The 18,000-nt window shown below is 38.9% G+C and overlaps 1 protein-coding gene across 7 annotated transcripts in view; it reads left to right on the forward strand.

Moving 5' to 3' along the window:
• Dcma (decima) overlaps nucleotides 1-18,000 on the forward strand; it is a 53,952-nt gene that overhangs the window by 2,551 nt on the left and 33,401 nt on the right. For 2 of the 7 annotated variants that reach the window (XM_076424732.1, XM_076424760.1), the window contains exons 2-3: nucleotides 2,890-3,445; nucleotides 8,334-8,500. In XM_076424732.1, coding sequence (XP_076280847.1) covers nucleotides 3,320-3,445; nucleotides 8,334-8,500 — 293 coding nt within the window. In that variant the 5' untranslated portion in view covers nucleotides 2,890-3,319. Of the gene's footprint in view, nucleotides 1-113; nucleotides 3,446-8,333; nucleotides 8,501-18,000 lie in introns of those variants that run through there. The other 5 variants (XM_076424770.1, XM_076424779.1, XM_076424741.1 and 2 more) reach the window with 5 other exon arrangements.

Genomic DNA, 18,000 nt, shown 5'->3' on the forward strand with positions numbered 1-18,000 from the left:
ACTGTGCGTATAGGAAAAAAATTAAGAACAGATTCGGAATCAGCGCAAAAAACTCTATAAGAAGGACCCGACAGCAGATAAATTTTTAAATGCTTTCGGCGCAACGGTTCGATCGTTTATTACGAATTATAAAGCAATTTTGCTAATTTTCAAACAAAATCAGTTTAGATTTTTTTCAAGATTTATTTGAATCGCGTTTGCTTTGGGGAAAATAAATTTATGATAAATGTGTCACGTGTGTTACGTGCGTCGGATATGCTTGTTGTCAAGATACTGATGTACGAACGTATTTCAAACCGATCTAGGTTATATCAATCGATATAAGACGGTAAATTTGAAAAGTCATAGTATGTTCTTAAATCCACTCTTACGAATATACCTTGATGGTAAATCGTTATTAACATTCCACTTTTATTGGAATCAGTTACATACAGTTAATCGTATGTGAGAAACAGCTGGTTCAAAATTTCTTTTTATTATAAATTATAGATCATGACAAAAGTAAAGTTTATTGGAAAATTCATCATAGAACATTACTGGTTTAGTAATGTTGCGTAATATTCATGTATCTTAGGTGTCTCATACCTAAGGTTTACGCTGCGATGTTTAATCATATGAATAGTTTCCAATAGTAGCCTTTGATGTAAATTTTGTTCTTTGTTAATAATTTTGACGTTCTCAAAATCAAATCTATGATCCATTTCAGGTGAATGTTTCGTCAAAGCCGTATGTTGTGGTGGAGGTAAGAAAATATTATGCTTGTGTTCTGTGATACGAGTTTTTAAATTTCTGGACGTTTGTCCAATACATATACTTGACTACAACCCAAGCAAGGTACATATCGAGTATACAATATTGCAACTTTCTAAATGTGGTAGTTTGTCTTTAACAGGTGGAAATAAGGTTTTAAGATATTGTGGAATTCTCTGAAGATTCTCTATGAATTCCTACTCTTTGAAAGATGAATCTTCTTTTCGTTTTTCAACCGAAAGAGGAATATACATCAAAAATACGTTCTTTGATGATGTTTGACGTAAAATTTTCTAAGTAACCGTTGCGCTTTAATACATTTTTTATCAACAGCAGATTGTTGGGTTGAAATTCAGGATCAGAGAGAAAGATAGCTCTATCTATCAAACCTTTGATTAAGCCCACTTTATGTTGCAAAGGGTGAAACGAGTAGAAATTTACATATCTATCCGACCAACTAGTTTTATGAACCCAATTCGTTTTTAACCTATTTTCTGTTCTAATGACACTCAAAGCAAACGCGATTCAAATAAATCTTGAAAAGATCCAAACTAGGATCGAAACGTTGATTTTGTTTGACAATTAGCAAAATTGCTATATAATTCGTAATAAACGATCGAATTGTTTTGCGCCGAAAGCATTTAAAAATTTATTAACAGCAAATACGATCGATAGAAGAAACATATTTACCCAACAGTAGTTGCGGAACAAATCTGGTGTTGGACAGTGTAATCAGTAATGTGTTAGATGTGTGTGTGACTTATCGATTTGCAAATAAAATGTTATTTATATTAACGTAGACGTAACAAAATGAAAGACAACCTCGTCGAATCAGTAAGAAAACGAACATAAAAGACGAGTTAATCTGTCCCTCCTGGTTAAAAGATTAAGGCTCACGCGGCAGGGACAAACTGCGTTATATTCCCGAAGGAGAGTTTCATCATGATCGATCCTCTTTCTGTTCCCGCCACCAGTGATCTTGATACTTTCCTACTTTCTCCTGTTTTGTCCTTCATCGGAGATTTCATCAGCAACTACGTATCCACAAGTTTTGAAATTGCGCGTTGCCTCTATCTTCTGTCCTCCCTGTTCTTTTTCCAAGGGTCTTCCTGAACTTTCGCGTGACTGGGATAAGCTTAAATTCCTGAAGAAAAGTTTCATCCTGATCGATGCACCTCATGTTTCCGTCATCAGCGAACCAGTAATTTCGATACTTCGCCATCTTCGCCTAACTGTTTCTCACCGAAAATCTCAACAACCGTCCGGTGCCTCCAGATGTCAAATTTGAGTCTCCAGATTCCAGAGTCACGTTCACTTCGTCCTCCATCTCCCCAGCTCTCTCAGTGTCTTTTTAAACACGTTGCCTACTGGAAGCCTATTATTATGATTTTCAATAAGTTTGCTGTGCCAAAAGGAAGCTTAGAAATCTCGTTTTATATTGTAATCCAAAACGAAATTATTAGATGACGTTGTCGACGCCTCCTAGATAGTCCAATTAATGAATGCTCCTAAGGGGGTGTAGAGGGAAATGGAAGGAATACAATTTTTAACTTTAGGTCTTTGTTTGGACTAGTTAGGAAGTAAACATACTAAAAGTCCTTGCACGGATTTACCATAACTTCCTTATTTATTATTTTTATGAAGTAATACTTTAGCACAATCTTAGCACAATTGAGAAAATTGAAAAAATCTTCAAAAATCGTTTTCTCCATTTTTAGTCTTATTTTTTACATTGTAGCTGTAATATTCGAGCACAATGAAGCACAAACTTAGCACAACTCAGCACAAATGTTGAAATTATTTAATTTAACAAGTGGGGGGCTAACTTCTAGGAAGCGTTGTCGACTTGGTTCACAATTAATAGACTGCGGATCTTTATGCAAAATAAAAAATGTTTGCATTGATTGCAAGACGCAGGAGTCAAATAACAATTTCATTCTTCCTTTAATTATCTTATTAAGATGAAACTAATACACTGCTGACCTTAAATCTTTTTAACACCTCCACTGTCTTAAATTGTACGTACCCATTTTTGTCGTAAATGCATAAAATCCGCAGTCTAACAATTAAAATTGCGAAAATCTTCGAAAAATTATGAAATAATCGATGGTAGGTAATGTACTAACATTCACGTGGCAGGGTCAAGCTAAAATTCCTGCGGAATAGTCTCGAACACGAGAATTCGTACACTTCGCGTGGCGATGTTGCTGGTAGAGCATTGTCAGACGATCGTCGCAGCTCGCCGCGTCCTCGAACACCATCGAAGACATCCGTTCCGTAAAACTAATCGCAACGAAACTGTGTCTTTCATTGACTCTCGCGTATCCCAGGGGAAGTTGTTCGCCAAGCTACAGGAGATACTAAAACTGCGGATTTCGGATTCATGGGACCGTGTTCGTTCCGTTCAAGGACAGTCGTTTCGCGGTTTATCGCAACGGTGAACCGAGCAGCTAACCGCGTAAATCCAAAGACCCGCTGCGATATTGTGGTTCGCCGTGCCGTCCCGCGACATTGTTAATTGCCCCGGGGGCAATTAACAATCGAACGACGCGCAGCCTGCAGCGAAATAATGACGGAGTCGCCGATACCGTCGGTCAGCAACAGCCAAACGCAAACGCAGACGTCGGCGGAGACTCAGCCGCAGGCCCACGCGCAAGATGACAAGAACGAGAAGCCGGAGAAAGCTGTGCTTATGGTAATGTTCCCATTTTTTTCTCGCATTTCTGAATTATAACGCTGACTGATGCGAAATTGGACTTCATCCTGACCAGACTGTCAAGCAGATGGAAATAAATGGAAACGATTGACTCACAGATTCAGTAAACAAACGTTTTATAAAACCTAAAGACGTTCTACCATTCCGCCGTAGAAGGCTTATGCGAAATCGCGGTTTTAGATGTTAGCAGGGCCGGCCATCTGGGGGGTGCGGCGGATGCTATGCACCGGGGCCCCGCGATTGAGAGGGCCCCAACACGATCAAGAACTAAAGTAATGTAATTTCTCTGAAGTAATTAATGTATTAGCAAAAACAAAATCACGCATTAAATAAACATGCATTAGTAATATACAGGGTGAGTCCGAAGAAACAGAACACATAAATATCTACGTTATTTTTCGTTGTACAACAAAACTTCTTACGGCAAAGTTACACTGTTTGAAGGGCCACATGTAACGGTGTAAGGGAAAAAATTTTCGAGGTCATTTTTTAATGAGATTTCAAGATCATCGATATTTTTTTAAGTTAGTACTTTTTTATAACGAATGTCCAGTTGCATCGATTGATGTATTACAAAATACCTCATTCCATTTAAAAAAATATCAATGACCTTGAAATCTCCTTAAAAAAATGACCTTGAGAATTTATTCCCTTACACCGTTACATGTGGCCCTTCAAACAGTGTTACTTTGTCCTAAGAAGTTTTTTTGTACAACGAAAAGTAACGGAGATATTTAGGTGTTCTGTTTTTTCGGACTCACCCTGTATGTTCGTGTCTGTAAATTTTTTTTACTTTACAAAAAATTTAGGGCCCCAAATGGTTTCTTGCACCCAGGCCCCTTTATAGAGAAGGCCGGCCCTGGATGTTGGCTAGTTAAGGTGGGATCTCCTTTGCGCGTTTTGCCGCAGCGTTTTGTTACTCCAGCGCCATTTGTACTCCATTCGTCATACTACAATTGTCGATCGAGATTCAGAGAACTGTTCCATTCGTCATACTTCACATCAGAACTGCGTCTAGGCGTGAGCCACTGGTCAGTGCGTCTACGCCAAGAAAAAATATCGCATAGGAATATTCTAGAATGTTCCACGATAATGTTTTGTCATACATTAATATGTGAAAGCATGTAGAAGAATTTAAGGATTTTCGTAATTTCCAGTGTCGAAAATTTTCAATTTTGTGCCGCCTCCGAAAAGATTGTATTGTATTTAATATGGTATTTCATATTTTATTTTAATTAATTTTATTAACAGTTGGCGTGTATTCATATAAATTAAATGGAAATTATTTTTCAGAAATGTGCAAAATTTGTTCTCAGGGACCAATCGGGAGACATACCCTACAAGATGCAAAAGGTTTCGTTCCGATTGGTCCATCCATCTCGGAGTAATCGGTGAACATACATAGAAAAAAAATCGAAATAAAAGGCACATACAGATCGAATTGAGTAACCTCCTCCTTTTTCGATGTCGGTTAAAAAATGTTTTTTCGCCATTTATTTTGCAATTGCTTTAAACAAATGCCGTGTTTTCACAGTGGGTCACTTTTTAAAAGTGAGAGTATGGATAACAAAACGCGCAAAGGAGATCCCACCTTTAGAATGGAAAATAAATGGCACGCGATTCTTGTCTTGGAGCTTCGTTGTTCTAACCCTTTGTAATTTAAAGTGATGCTCAGTTTCTACAAGGCAAAGAGAAATAGATCTACACGGAATAACATCTGATCAGTTCGGCTGCTGGGAAATTACCAGCATCAAAGATATTCCCACATGCCAGGGGGGGGAGGGGGTTAATAACAACGTCTAAACTCTAAACATCGTCGAGTTTAATTGGAATGTTCGTGCGACCACAGTTTGCAGATGAGGCCATGGAATAAGGAATGAGGCCCGCAATGTGCTACCGTGCAAATATTTGTGATAGTTGTTATTCTTTCAACCAACTTGGGGCTGGCGGCCCTTAACCAAATTTGTTCTATTGATTGTCGTACCGGCCGGTTAAATTATTTAACACATCGAAGCCAAAAATTGTGTCGGCGCGTACGGCGACAGTCGAGGTGTTAACAGTGATGGATCGCGTTAGGCGAAATTGGGATTAATGAGCAACTCAAGCCTCGGGCAGGTGGCTACAATCTGGACAGGATGAACGTACATCGTAAAAAACATTTTTTGATGGTTTTTCAAAATGGCACTTTTAAAAAGGTCAACAATTTTATCACTCTTTCAAAGAAAACTGATATATATTCTGTCAAAAAAGTACCGGGAATTGGTCAATGAAACACAAAATATGAATTATCCATCCAAATTATTGTATCGCCTTCAAAGTAGGCCCCTTTCGAAATAATACACTTATGCCAACGAATAACCCAATCATCAAAACATTTTTTAAACGCATTTTTTGGAATCAACGTCAGTACTCGCCGCGAATTCTCTTTTATGTCATCTATCGACTGAAAACGGGTGCCTCGAAGTGGTAATTTGAGTTTTGGAAAAAGAAAAAAGTCGGCCAGAGCCATATCAGGGAATACGGTGGCTGCTCGATAAGATTTGTTCAGTTTTTAGCCAGAAATTCGTTCACAATGATAGCCTTGTGAGATGGTGCGTTATCGTGGTGCAAAATCCACGAGTTTTCTTACCACAAATCTGGTCTTTTTCGACGAATTTGCTCTCTCAAACGCCGCATAACACTCAGATAATGTTCTTTATTTACTGTCTCAGCTTGTGGCAAGAATTCCGAGTGCACAACACCGGGGTAATCGAAAAAAAACTGTCAACATCACCTTCACTTTTGATCGACTTTGACGTGCTTTTTCGGTTTCGGCTCAATTGGAAGGCGCCATTCCGAAGCTTGTTGACTGATTTGCATGTGAAATCGTAAACCCATGTTTACACAAAAGAGCCAGAAGAAATATTAAATAGAATAATCAGGACACCTCGATGAAAAGAATCAATTTTTGGCTGAAGAATACTGCATCCCATATGTTTATCTTTGTGAATTTATATTAACTACAGTTTTTGTGAACGAATATTAATTTTTTCAGCTTCGATGTTGATGGACATTTAGGAAGCAATACAAATTTATTAGAAATCGATATGAGAAAGTCGACTCTTTCGTGAAATGTCACTAAATTTCTCGATCCAGATCGATCGAGAAACCGATCTTTTTGAACAAAAATCTGCCGGCAACTCAGTTTTTCATCGATTCCATTGGAATTTTTTTTTAAATGTTCGTGAAGGACTATACTTTGATGACGTGATGACGTAACTGTCACAATCAAGAATCTTTTCTTTATCTACAAGACCCAATAACTCCGATACTTCATCCGCCTACACCATAAATTTGCATGTCCCAGCTGAATTGCCGACAATTCTTAACCCTAAACCCTAAACCGCAAAATTTTAAACTGTAAATCTGGCCCTGAGAATTGTCAATTGAATAGAATTACATTCAGCACTTATGAGACTCACCATTAATTTATTGATCCAACAGCAGCGTTTTCGCTTCCTGAGAAAGAACTTCCTTGTGCTCGCCATCCTTTATTCTTAGAGAGCTTATAAGTGGATCGGATGATAATAACATATGCCGTATAATATCTATATTTGTCTTTTTGCGGCAACACATTCGGGAGTTTTCAGCTCGTGATTTCCCGAAGACTTTATTATTTGCCTCTTGTGGCTCTTCTGAATACAAACCAATTGGCAGTTCGAATGTAGCAAGTACTTCACTTCCATGTTGCAGTACCTTATGAACTGATGGAGGTAGTTTATACCATGGATAAATTTTAATGCACAATTTAGCCGTCTGCGAACAATATTCTTTGAATTTCACAGAATCAGCTTTCTTGTCACATGTAATTACCTGATTACCTGACAGCAACTGATTCGGCTTTTCTAAAGAAGGTTCGGGTCACGTTCCCAGTATTTGATGTTCCAGCTCCCTGTTTGACAACATCAACTGTGATTGATAGGTCTTTCAAAGAATTTTGCGTATCGGAGTTATTGGGCATTGTAGATAAGGATTCTTGATTGTGACAGTTAACGATTTTCGCGCAGCACGTCATCAAAGTATAGTCCTTCACGAACATTTTAAAAAATATTCCAATTGAATCGGTGAAAAACTGAGTTGTCGGCAGATTTTTGTCCAAAAAGATCAGTTTCGTCTGAATCGGAGACAGAATCAAAGAACTTTCGATAGAAATGAGGTAGAGTGATGAAATTTTTTTTAAATTAAAGCTGAAACATTGCAGAATATGGGAAAAATAGGGAGATTATGGTAAGAACGTTTTTTAACAATGAGAAAATTCGTTAAACTTGCACAATTTCGAGAAAATTTTGGTTTTTCCAATACCACGCGCCGAAAAAAATTTTTTTGAACATGCCGTACTTCATTCCCCGTAGATTTTTTCACGCTGATCTCAAATCTGGTCTCAAAATTTGCCTACGACCTCAGGATATTGCAAAATCGATTTCTTGAAATTCTACATGTTTAACGAATTTTCTCAAGGTTAAAAAACGTTCGTACCATAATCTCCCTATTTTTCCCATATTCTGCAAAGTATCAGCTTTCATTTCAAAAAAATTTCATCGCTCTACCTCATTTCTATCGAAAGTTCTTTGATTTTGTCTCCGATTTGGACGAAAGGTCCCACTGTGCGCCGCGCCGCGCCGCGCCGGCTCGTTCTCGATCGAGAATTATTCCATTTGCGATTACCCGTACGCTTAACGAATCGTGCGATTTATAGCTCGGTATACCTAAATCCGTCTGTCAACGAATATTAGAGTGACGGGTTGCGTTTAGGGATCGAGGCTGTCCGATCTAGTCTAACTCCGAAAGGGAGAATGGCGTCGCTAAAGCTACTGATTTTCGTTCGTAGGAAATAGAGGAGATCAACAGCCAGGTAGCGCAGTTCCGCGACTTGCTGATAAACATCGGACAGCCGCGCGACTGTCCGGAGCTGCGGGAGAAAATCCGCAGGCTACGTCGAAATTGCGTAGAAGCGTGTAAGACCACGTCCCAGCACATACTGCCACAAGTACGGAGGTACGTAACGTATTCATGAACACCATTCGACGGCATTCGCAACATAACCTTGCAAATGTTAAACGTTTGCCGACGCCAAACGTTATGGCTAATTCATCTTTATTGCGTCCCGTAGATAAACCGGCGCATTCGTTGTTGCGCAAATAGACTAGAGTTCGAAACACCATTAAGAAATTTTTAGCTCTCGCAGATAAACCTGCCACTTACCGCAGTTGCTCAATCGAGCGGTTGCTGAATTTTTAGTTCGTGAATATTGAAACTATAGACATCCTTCTGTGGATAGTTTTATTCAATTCTTTATCTATCTTAACACATTACCGACCGGTGATTATTGCATAATTTTGAAAAATCTATGGCACATGGTTAAACACTTTTTAATGAAACCTTCAATAGCAACAGCAATTTTTATTGTGATCTAACAAATCATCCTCAATAACGTCATCTAATAGTTTCATTTAAGATTCCAATGTAAAAGAAAATTTCTATGCTGTCTTTTGGTACAGCACAATTATTGGAAATCCTATTAATAGGCTTCCGGTAGGTAAAGTGTTAATTTTACGTAATTGTGTAAGATTGATTCTTTCATGCGAAATTATTTTAATGAAAATGAGACGACTAATTCCATCGTTCACGCGTGGGTGACGTGGCTATGTAATAAACGAGCAATATTATATTTCTCTTATGTCCTCAATATATTGTGATGTCAATTATTTGGACATAAATGATCAATCAGTTATTTTGTGCCAATTATTTAGACACGTACGGTTAGCTAGTTTTAGAACTAAGGGATTGACACGCCATATTCTCTCAAAAATGAACTAACAAAGTACAGAGGACTCGCAGTCTGTAATCGAAGTGAATCGCAAAGGGCAGACGGTAAAGTAAAATTAACTTGTTTATTACCTCCGACATTGCATAAATATTTTGGTTGTCATCGGCTCTTGTCGAATCGACGCGACGAGTGGAATTTAATGCCGGAGTACGAGATTCACGGGAAACGGGGGAATTGCATAAATTTTCAAATAATTACATCAATATACATTAAACCATGCTCAGTTTGAAGTCGCGTGGGGCCGCGGCGGCAACTCCCATAATATGAAAGATACATGGAAGGCGTGTATACGCGTTTGTCCATTAAATTGTACTCCCTGCGAAAAATTTTAATATTTTACAAAACTGTTGCGGTGTTGCGCACGTGTGCCGTGTCGTTACAGGTCGCCTAGCGACCGATCAAATAACAGTTCCCAACGTTTTCCTTTTGTTTGCGACAATGCAATTCAGTTACGACAATCAGAGTAACGTCGCGTCGCCGCCGCGCCGCGCCGTCGCGGCCCAGTCAGGCTCGTCGACTGTCATGCGAATATTGCACAATGCCGATGGACTTTTTTTGTGTTAGAGCTCACGGCGTTGTTGAAAGCTTAAAACAGACATTTGTTTGCAGAAATGTGTACCTTGGGTGCTGTTCGTCGTAAAAAAATGGGTTTGTCCGTCGCATTGTTGCCGAGTACGTAATTTTACGTAAATGTAATGCAGCGGGTATTTTCAGTATTGTGCATTGAGAAGATGATACAAAGTGATGTAACACTTGTAGAATCGATGTAGCGAGTAATTGATCGAGCTCGGCGTGGGCGCTGTGTTTAATCCTAACTAATTATTATTACTGTGTCGTTCGTCCTTGTGACGCGACCCACGGGGAACATAATTATAAAGACAAACAAAATCCAATGATACATAAAGTATAAATCTGCCGGACTAGAACAACTCGTTGTAGGGTAAACTGTACAAGGTGTAACAAAATTTAGTGTTTTATAATCAATTAGAAGCATTGGTTGATGAAATGTTGTGCAAAAAAGATTTTCCAAAGATTCTAATTTACAAGGTTACAAGCAAAAATAAAAAAGGCATTTTTTAAAACTTTTTTATTTGGGACCTTAATTTTTGGGAAAATTTAAAATATATCTTTTGTAGATCTATGTTAGTTGTACACATGCTGAAAATTTCATTTCAAGCCGTTAAAAATGATGAAAATCGTAGTTTTACACGAGTTTTGACCAGTTTCTGCCGCTTAAAATCCACAGAATCATACATCTTTCGGTGCGTGTCGTTTTTTCCTGCGTCAACCGATTGCGATGAAATTTTCAGCATGTGTATAACTAACATACATAGATCTAGAAAACATATATATTCAATTTTCATTAAGGACCTAAATAAAAGTTTTAAAAAATGCATTTTTTATTTTTGCTTGCTACCTTGTAAATTAGAATCTTTGGAAAATCTTTTTTTCACCTCATTTCACAAACCAATGCTTCTAATTGATTATAAAACATCAAGTCGTTCGGTACAATTCTAAAATAGTTATTCCGTTTAAAGGGCGTTCGAATACTTCCGTTACCCACTGAAGCTTGAATAATTGTTTTCGCTTCCTTTGACTATTTATTTGATATATTATTTAATACAGTACTAATTATAAAGTTTCCGTTTACATTCTGTCCAAAAAGTACCGGGAATTGGTCAATGAAACACAAAATATGTATTATTCATCCAAATTTATTGTATCTCCTTCAAAGTAGGCCCCTTTCGAAATACAGTAATTTTTCGATCGGAGTCTCCACACCCGGGTGTTGGACGGACTTGGGTAGAGTACGGAGGCTATATTTTTATGACTGCGTCTACCGCGCCGAGACTTCAAACGACGAGCCGAACATAGAGAAGGACAGAATGAAATAGGATCACGTGTCGCCGTCGCCGGCACAGTTTAAAGGCCCGTGTGTCATCACAATGAAACACCAAGACCTCAGCTTTCTTATTTTCTATGATATCATTATGGAACTTTCACCAACATATTCGTGACATTTCTCTGATTAAAATGATACCAAACACGATATAATTTGGCCAATATTTAGTGGTTTAATCGACGATGAAAATTTCGAACGCAACGAAGAAGAGCGTATTGGAAAGAAAGAGACGCGAACAGTAGCCGCCGCCGGTTCGCATCTCTTTCTTTCCAATACGCTCTTCTTCGTTGCGTTCGAAACTTTTACCGTCGATTAAACCACTAAATAACGTTGAAATTATATCGTGTTTGGTATCATTTTAATCAGAGAAACGCCAGCAATAAGCTAGTAAAAGTCCCATAAACCGATCATTAAAATTAAGAAGTTTGAGAACTCGATTCACTCGAGTCAATGTGTGGTGTTCACACCGATATACCCGAGCCGAGATCAATCATAGCCGCTCTACGGCGCGGAGCAGCGTTGGCCGGCAGTGGAGTGAGTAGGCACTGGACTCCGATCGGAGACACCCCCCAAGACTCCGATCGAAGAATTACTGTAATACACTTATGCCAACGAATAACCCAATCATCAAAATCAGGGGAATACGGTGGCTGCTCGATAAGATTTGTTGAGTTTTTAGCCAGAAATATTCGTTCACAATGATAGCCTTGTGAGATGGTGCGTTATCGTGGTGCAAAATCCATGAGTTTTCCTTCCACAAATCTGGTCTTTTTCGACGAATTTGCTCTCTCAAACGCCGCATAACACTCAGATAATATTCTTTATTTACTGTCTCACCTTGTGGCAAGAATTCCGAGTGCGCAACACCGCGGTAATCGAAAAAAACTGTCAACATCACCTTCACTTTTGATCGACTTTGACGTGCTTTCTTCGGTTTCGGCTCAATTGGAAGGCGCCATTCCGAAGCTTGTTGACTGGTTTGCACGTGAAACTCGTAAACCCATGTCTCGTCATCAGTTACAATGCGTTTTATGAATGTGGGGTCGGAATTGACTCGTTCTAACATGTCTTCAGCGACCTTAACGCGATAGAATTTTTGCAGAAAATTCGCAGAAATCGCAAAACACACTTGAGATGAACTGACAAAATGGCGCACTGTAAACAAACTAAATGACAAGTAACGCTCAAACTCCGCGTGAGTATAGAGGACAGTTGTGCCAACTTAGCGACAAAAAGAATTTCAACAATCCCTTTAAGCGGGCTTTTTAAATGATCGATTCCCGGTACTTTCTTGACAGAATGTATAATCTAATGTGTGTACAACTTGGATCCCCTGTGAACGTCTTTTCGTTCGGGTACATACCTGCATTAATCACTAGGAATATGTGAAAAATAGAGTTGATTTAAAAGAATGAAGCTCCTATCGATTTCTAGTTGAGATAATTCTCTGTATGTCAGAAAATCGAGTTACTCTGGTGCATAACGATCGAACAAGAGACACAATGTTCTTGTCAGTAAGGGGCGTTCGTTTCGTGGACAACAAGCGCGGTTTAGGTCGCCGGGGGAACTCTCAAATTCGATTAACGACTGCGACCAATCGACGAGCGGCAGCGTTAAGAATTCCCCGAAGAAAGGGTGATGAGAAATCGAAGGCGATTGATTAACCAGTTTACGTCAGTTACGCCAGCCGAACGTTAAACGGTCCTCCGGACGTCGCGGGGGAGGAGGGAGGGGGTGGAGCCAACCCCAGTCGCTTCCGGTTAATGAGATTTTAATTAACAGGCTAAATAGATCGCGACTACAAAGAGGCCGGCCAGCCGGCCGCGTTCCTAGAAACATGTTTCGTGACCGGTTTCCGTTTCAGCAGGGAGGATGCTACTCGGAAACGCGTTTCCCGCGAGCCAGAAATCCTTAAATAAAAGGCATTGTCCGTTCCCATTGTGCCCGGAGGATTTATCGTAGCTATTATGGCCGCGTTTGTTCCCTCGAATTACAGTTAATTCCCGAGCGGCAGGAGGAAAAAGTTGATCCTTCGGACGTAACGACGAGTGATTGATCCCAGAATCGTTTCACGATCGAGCGACCCTCGACAAAAACGGCCGCGTTCCGAAAAAAATTCTAATTTCCCAGAAACGAATTTCGAACTTCTTTTGCCTTCGACGGCGAACAGGATGGGGAAGATTCTTCTTCCATGATTTGCTGGAAAAATTGGCAAATTTTTCAGCTTCTATTCGGTTAAATGAAAAAATTTATTTCTGCGATTTATTTCTGCTTACTGTGTTGTAAAACGTATTTCCTAATCGTTCCGAACCGGATATAAATGGAACATAATTGGCTGATTTAAAGTGTAAAGCAGAAATGGGCGAAGTGTTATCCTGAGATCTTTCACGCAACTATTCCTGAGAAACGTGCGAAGGTTAATTGATTTTGTTCAAACTTCTTTATAATGGCTTATTCTACCGCACACTTAAGAGAAAAAATTGTTGTTCATTGTTCAACAATACTAGATTTTTATTTGAACGTCACGAGATATTATACTCGAGCCAACATTTTAATTAATCTGTAGAAGAAGAAGATTCCAAATGATATTAACGCGATTTATCAAAAAAATTTGTTGCTCCCCGTGTGATGTTCCAAAGTTGCACCAAATTTTTGTTAACCGCCAATGTTGTCTTCATCTCGCTATAACTTTGTAAAAAAGCAACATAGCAACAATTCGAAACAGATCATCTAAAACTAGAGGTTTCAGGCTTTCAAACCATTGTTTAACGATATCGATAGGGCAATTTTTGACGGAGTTATGACCACGTAAAGTGGGAGCAATTTTTCGGGTTCGCACAAGTGATCCCTTAATTCTTTTGCGGAGTGTATAAGTAATAAATATATCGATTAAATTGTGTAGGAAACAAATTACAATGTGTAATTGCGTGTGAGAACAATTTTTACGAGATTCGAGGAGATAAAGAAGAAAGAGGAAGAGATGGAAAATGGAAGAGAATGGGAAACCCGTACACAGGGTTGTTTTGATGACACTGCAGGGAAAACAGTCCGTCACCTAAATAATACTATCCGAGGGCAGTTCAGTTGTTTCGAGATTGTTAACCGGAACGTGTAGGATTTTGTCAAGTCGCGATAGTGTGGGTGGGTGTAATGGTTCCGGGAGAGTCCTACTTTTTCTCGAGCAGTAACGTGCTGCGTTCGAGGTTTTCGTGAAGTGGCAGTATTCGTTAGAAGCGTCCAACTATTTATTTAATGTCGTCTTCTCGAAGTCGAAGTTTTTACACGCGGTTGGTATAAAAGGATTTATTTGCATTAATTGATGAGTCCTGTAAATAACAATGAATCCTAACTGGACGTGAAACAAACAAATTCGATGAGGTCGTGTACACTGTACAGTAATATTTTGAGTAGTGCAACTATTCTTGAAACTATTGATTAGTTGACGCGTGGTCTACACATAGTCCACACATAGGTGTATTAGTAGTTCAGATCATTGATTTGCTAAGTCGTAAGACAGACAAAAATAACTTCAGTTAAAAGAATGCATTTCTGTCTTTTCTGTTACAATCTCTTCAATAATGAATTAAAAGTTAATATTTTGGAAGCTTCGGAATATTTTATGTTCTTCCTTGTCGATGAAAAGTTTCTGAAAACAATAACGTGTTATACAAGTACATTATTTATTAGAGTCATCCAAATCCTGTTCAAGGTTTATGGTAATAATTAGGCCGCGGAATTTATACATTTATACAGGGTGAGTCCGAAGAAACAGAACACTTAAATATCTCCGTTACTTTTCGTTGTACAAAAAAACTTCTTAGGACAAAGTTACACTGTTTGAAGGGCCACATGTAACGGTGCAAGGGAAAACATTTTCAAGGTCATTTTTTATGAGATTTCAAAAGGTCATCGATGTTTTTTTAAATGGAATGATATATCTTCGTTAACGTAATGTTGTAGCTGACGAAATAACAAATTCATCCATGTAACACAATATGATTCATTTGCTTTATTTCTGTTACGCAAAATGTTCAAAAATATTCCCTCGAGCTGCTATACATTCATTTAGCCGTCAAGTTACAGTACGTACTGCTGTGTAATTCATTTCTGAGGGAATCGACGCACAAGCCCTGACGATTCTTTCTTTTATGTCGTCTACAGTGGTTGGTGGTTCATGATAAACATCGTCTTTCAGTTTTCCCCATAGATAGAAATCAAGGGGTGTAAGATCTGGTGAGCGAGCTGGCCATAATACGGGTCCGTTACGTCCAATTCATCGATTTGGAAACTTGTTATTCAAGAATTGTGTTACGACACGGGAAGAATGGGCTCGACATCCGTCATGTTGATACCACATATCTTCACGAATGTCCAAGGGTGTATTTTCCAGGAGAATTGGTAACGATTTTCGTAAAAGTGCAATGTATTTTTCTACATTTAATGTTCCGGTGATAAAGTGAGGACCAATTATTTGGTTGTTTAAAATTCCGCAGCAAACATTGACGGACCATGGTCTTTGTTTGTCGACTGTCCGTAACCACCGCGGATTTTCAGATGACCAATAATGCATGTTTTTTAAATTTATCTGCCCGTGATTCGTAAACGAAGCTTCATCGGTAAATAATACTTTATTAAACAATGTTCTATCGTTTATCAATTGTCGCAATCCACACTGGCAAAAGTTGACACGTTTTACAAAGTCTCTACCATGAAGTTCTTGGTGAATTGATAGGTGAAAGGGGTGAAATTTTTGTTCATGGAGTATTTGCACTACACATTTTTGACTAATGCCACTTTCTCGTGAATGAGGGTTTGTATACTTTGTATCCACTGCTGCCAGAACATTAATCGTGTTTGCTTCATTCCTTACAGTCATCACCTTCGTACATTTTTTATTTTCAAAACTACCAGTTTCACGGAATTTATTTGTCAAATTGGAGTAAACGGAAACTGATGGACATTTTACGATTAGGAAACCGGTCCTTGTACAACCGCACTGCTTCTCTTAAACACTGTCGACTTTCTTCATAACTGAAAATCATATCAATCTTATCATCCTTCGAGTAACGCATTGTGAAACGTTCATCGATAAACTGATAGATTAGAAATCTTAGAAACAGTGGAAGTCTGATGGCAAGAAGGTCTTCAGAGTATGTAATTAGTAGTTGATAAACACGATTCCGTACGAACGCATAGGTGAAGGTATATCATAAATGTCTTCCTGTCAACACCGAATCTGTTATTATGTTGTGTATTTCGATACATTTGAATGTATAGCAGCTCAACGGAATATTTTTGAATATTTTCCGTAACACAGAGACATAAAGCAGATGAATCTTACACGTTGAATTTTATTTATTCCATTTTTCTGAGTTGAAGGTCATTTGTAGGTCGTATTGTGTTACATGGATGAATTTGTTATTTTGTCAGCTACAACATTAAGTTAACGAAGATATATCATTTCATTTAAAAAAACATCGATGACCTTGAAATCTCATAAAAAAATGACCTTGAAAATTTTTTCCCTTGCTCTGTTACATGTGGCCCTTCAAACAGTGTAACTTATTTGTCCTAACAAGTTTTTTGTACAACGAAAAGTAACGGAGATGTTTAGGTGTTCTGTTTCTTTGGACTCACCCTGTAGTAAGAATTAGTAGATCAAACACGAAACGTGGATAATTATATCCAAGTTTTGATACAGATTTTAGGATAAAATATAAAACTAATGCCACATGATTGACTAGACGGGCCAATTTTGATGTTAAATGTGAATCGTTGCTGGTACCACTTCAATCAACAATCGAAGATCCCAGCAGCAGAGTGAAAAACAGCACGAGGAACGAGCGACTTTGAAGTCGACGGCGAAGAATGTTATCGATTCCGCAAGATTCGCGTTCTTTTGCCGGAGAACAGTGACCGCGGTGTGCAATCTCCAAAGATTCCCGAGCCTTTGAAAAATGTTCCTCCGGCTGTGCGCCGCCGCGCCGCGCCGCGCCGCGCCGGTTCTAATGAAAATCTAAATGTTTCATGAGCTCCGCTTTCCCTTCGGGTCCTCGTTAATTCATTCCCGGCGCTGATCCGCCGCTGGAAAAACGAACTAGCGGGTCCGCGGCCTTTAGAATGCAAATGCGTTTTTCAAATTTCGACGGGATTCGGTCAAAGAGAGCGAGAGCGAAACTCTCGTTGGTCTCCCGGGTTCCGCAATCAAGGGGTCGACGAGTCATTAATTAATCTTTTGTGCTCGCGCCGCATGATAGCGGCGTTGTAATTGTTTCGAGAGCAATTAGGCGACGTTGGGTAAATGTTTATGTTGGAATAATTTTCTGGAAATTATGAACCAAGAACTTCGAACCGGTCGCAAATGTAGGGGAGGTGGTTGGGTTGTGAGACAGTCGTTTTTTTATCAATCGCGCAATCGCGATAATTCCAATCTGTCAGCTGTCAAATTTTTGTTTTGACGTCTGCTAGTTTTTGTGCTAGCACCGAGGTGTATAGACGTGTTGCTTATACATATTAGATACGGACATCGTGTGTAAAAATCAATTTCCAAAACTTTTACTCATTTTTTTAAAAACATTATTTTGTCGTGTGAATCAATTGAAAAAGGTGAGTGTGATGCATTTTCATTTAGTGTTTTCCTTACATTTTACGATGAAATATTGAGTTTTGCGCCTATACGACAAACACAGTTTTTTTCTGTCACATTCGGAATGGTATCATAGTTAGGTTATGAGACACTAGTTTTTTGTACTAGAAACGCGAACT

Source organism: Lasioglossum baleicum, chromosome 1, assembly GCF_051020765.1.
Source record: "Lasioglossum baleicum chromosome 1, iyLasBale1, whole genome shotgun sequence".
Classification (NCBI taxonomy): Eukaryota; Metazoa; Arthropoda; class Insecta; order Hymenoptera; family Halictidae; genus Lasioglossum; species Lasioglossum baleicum.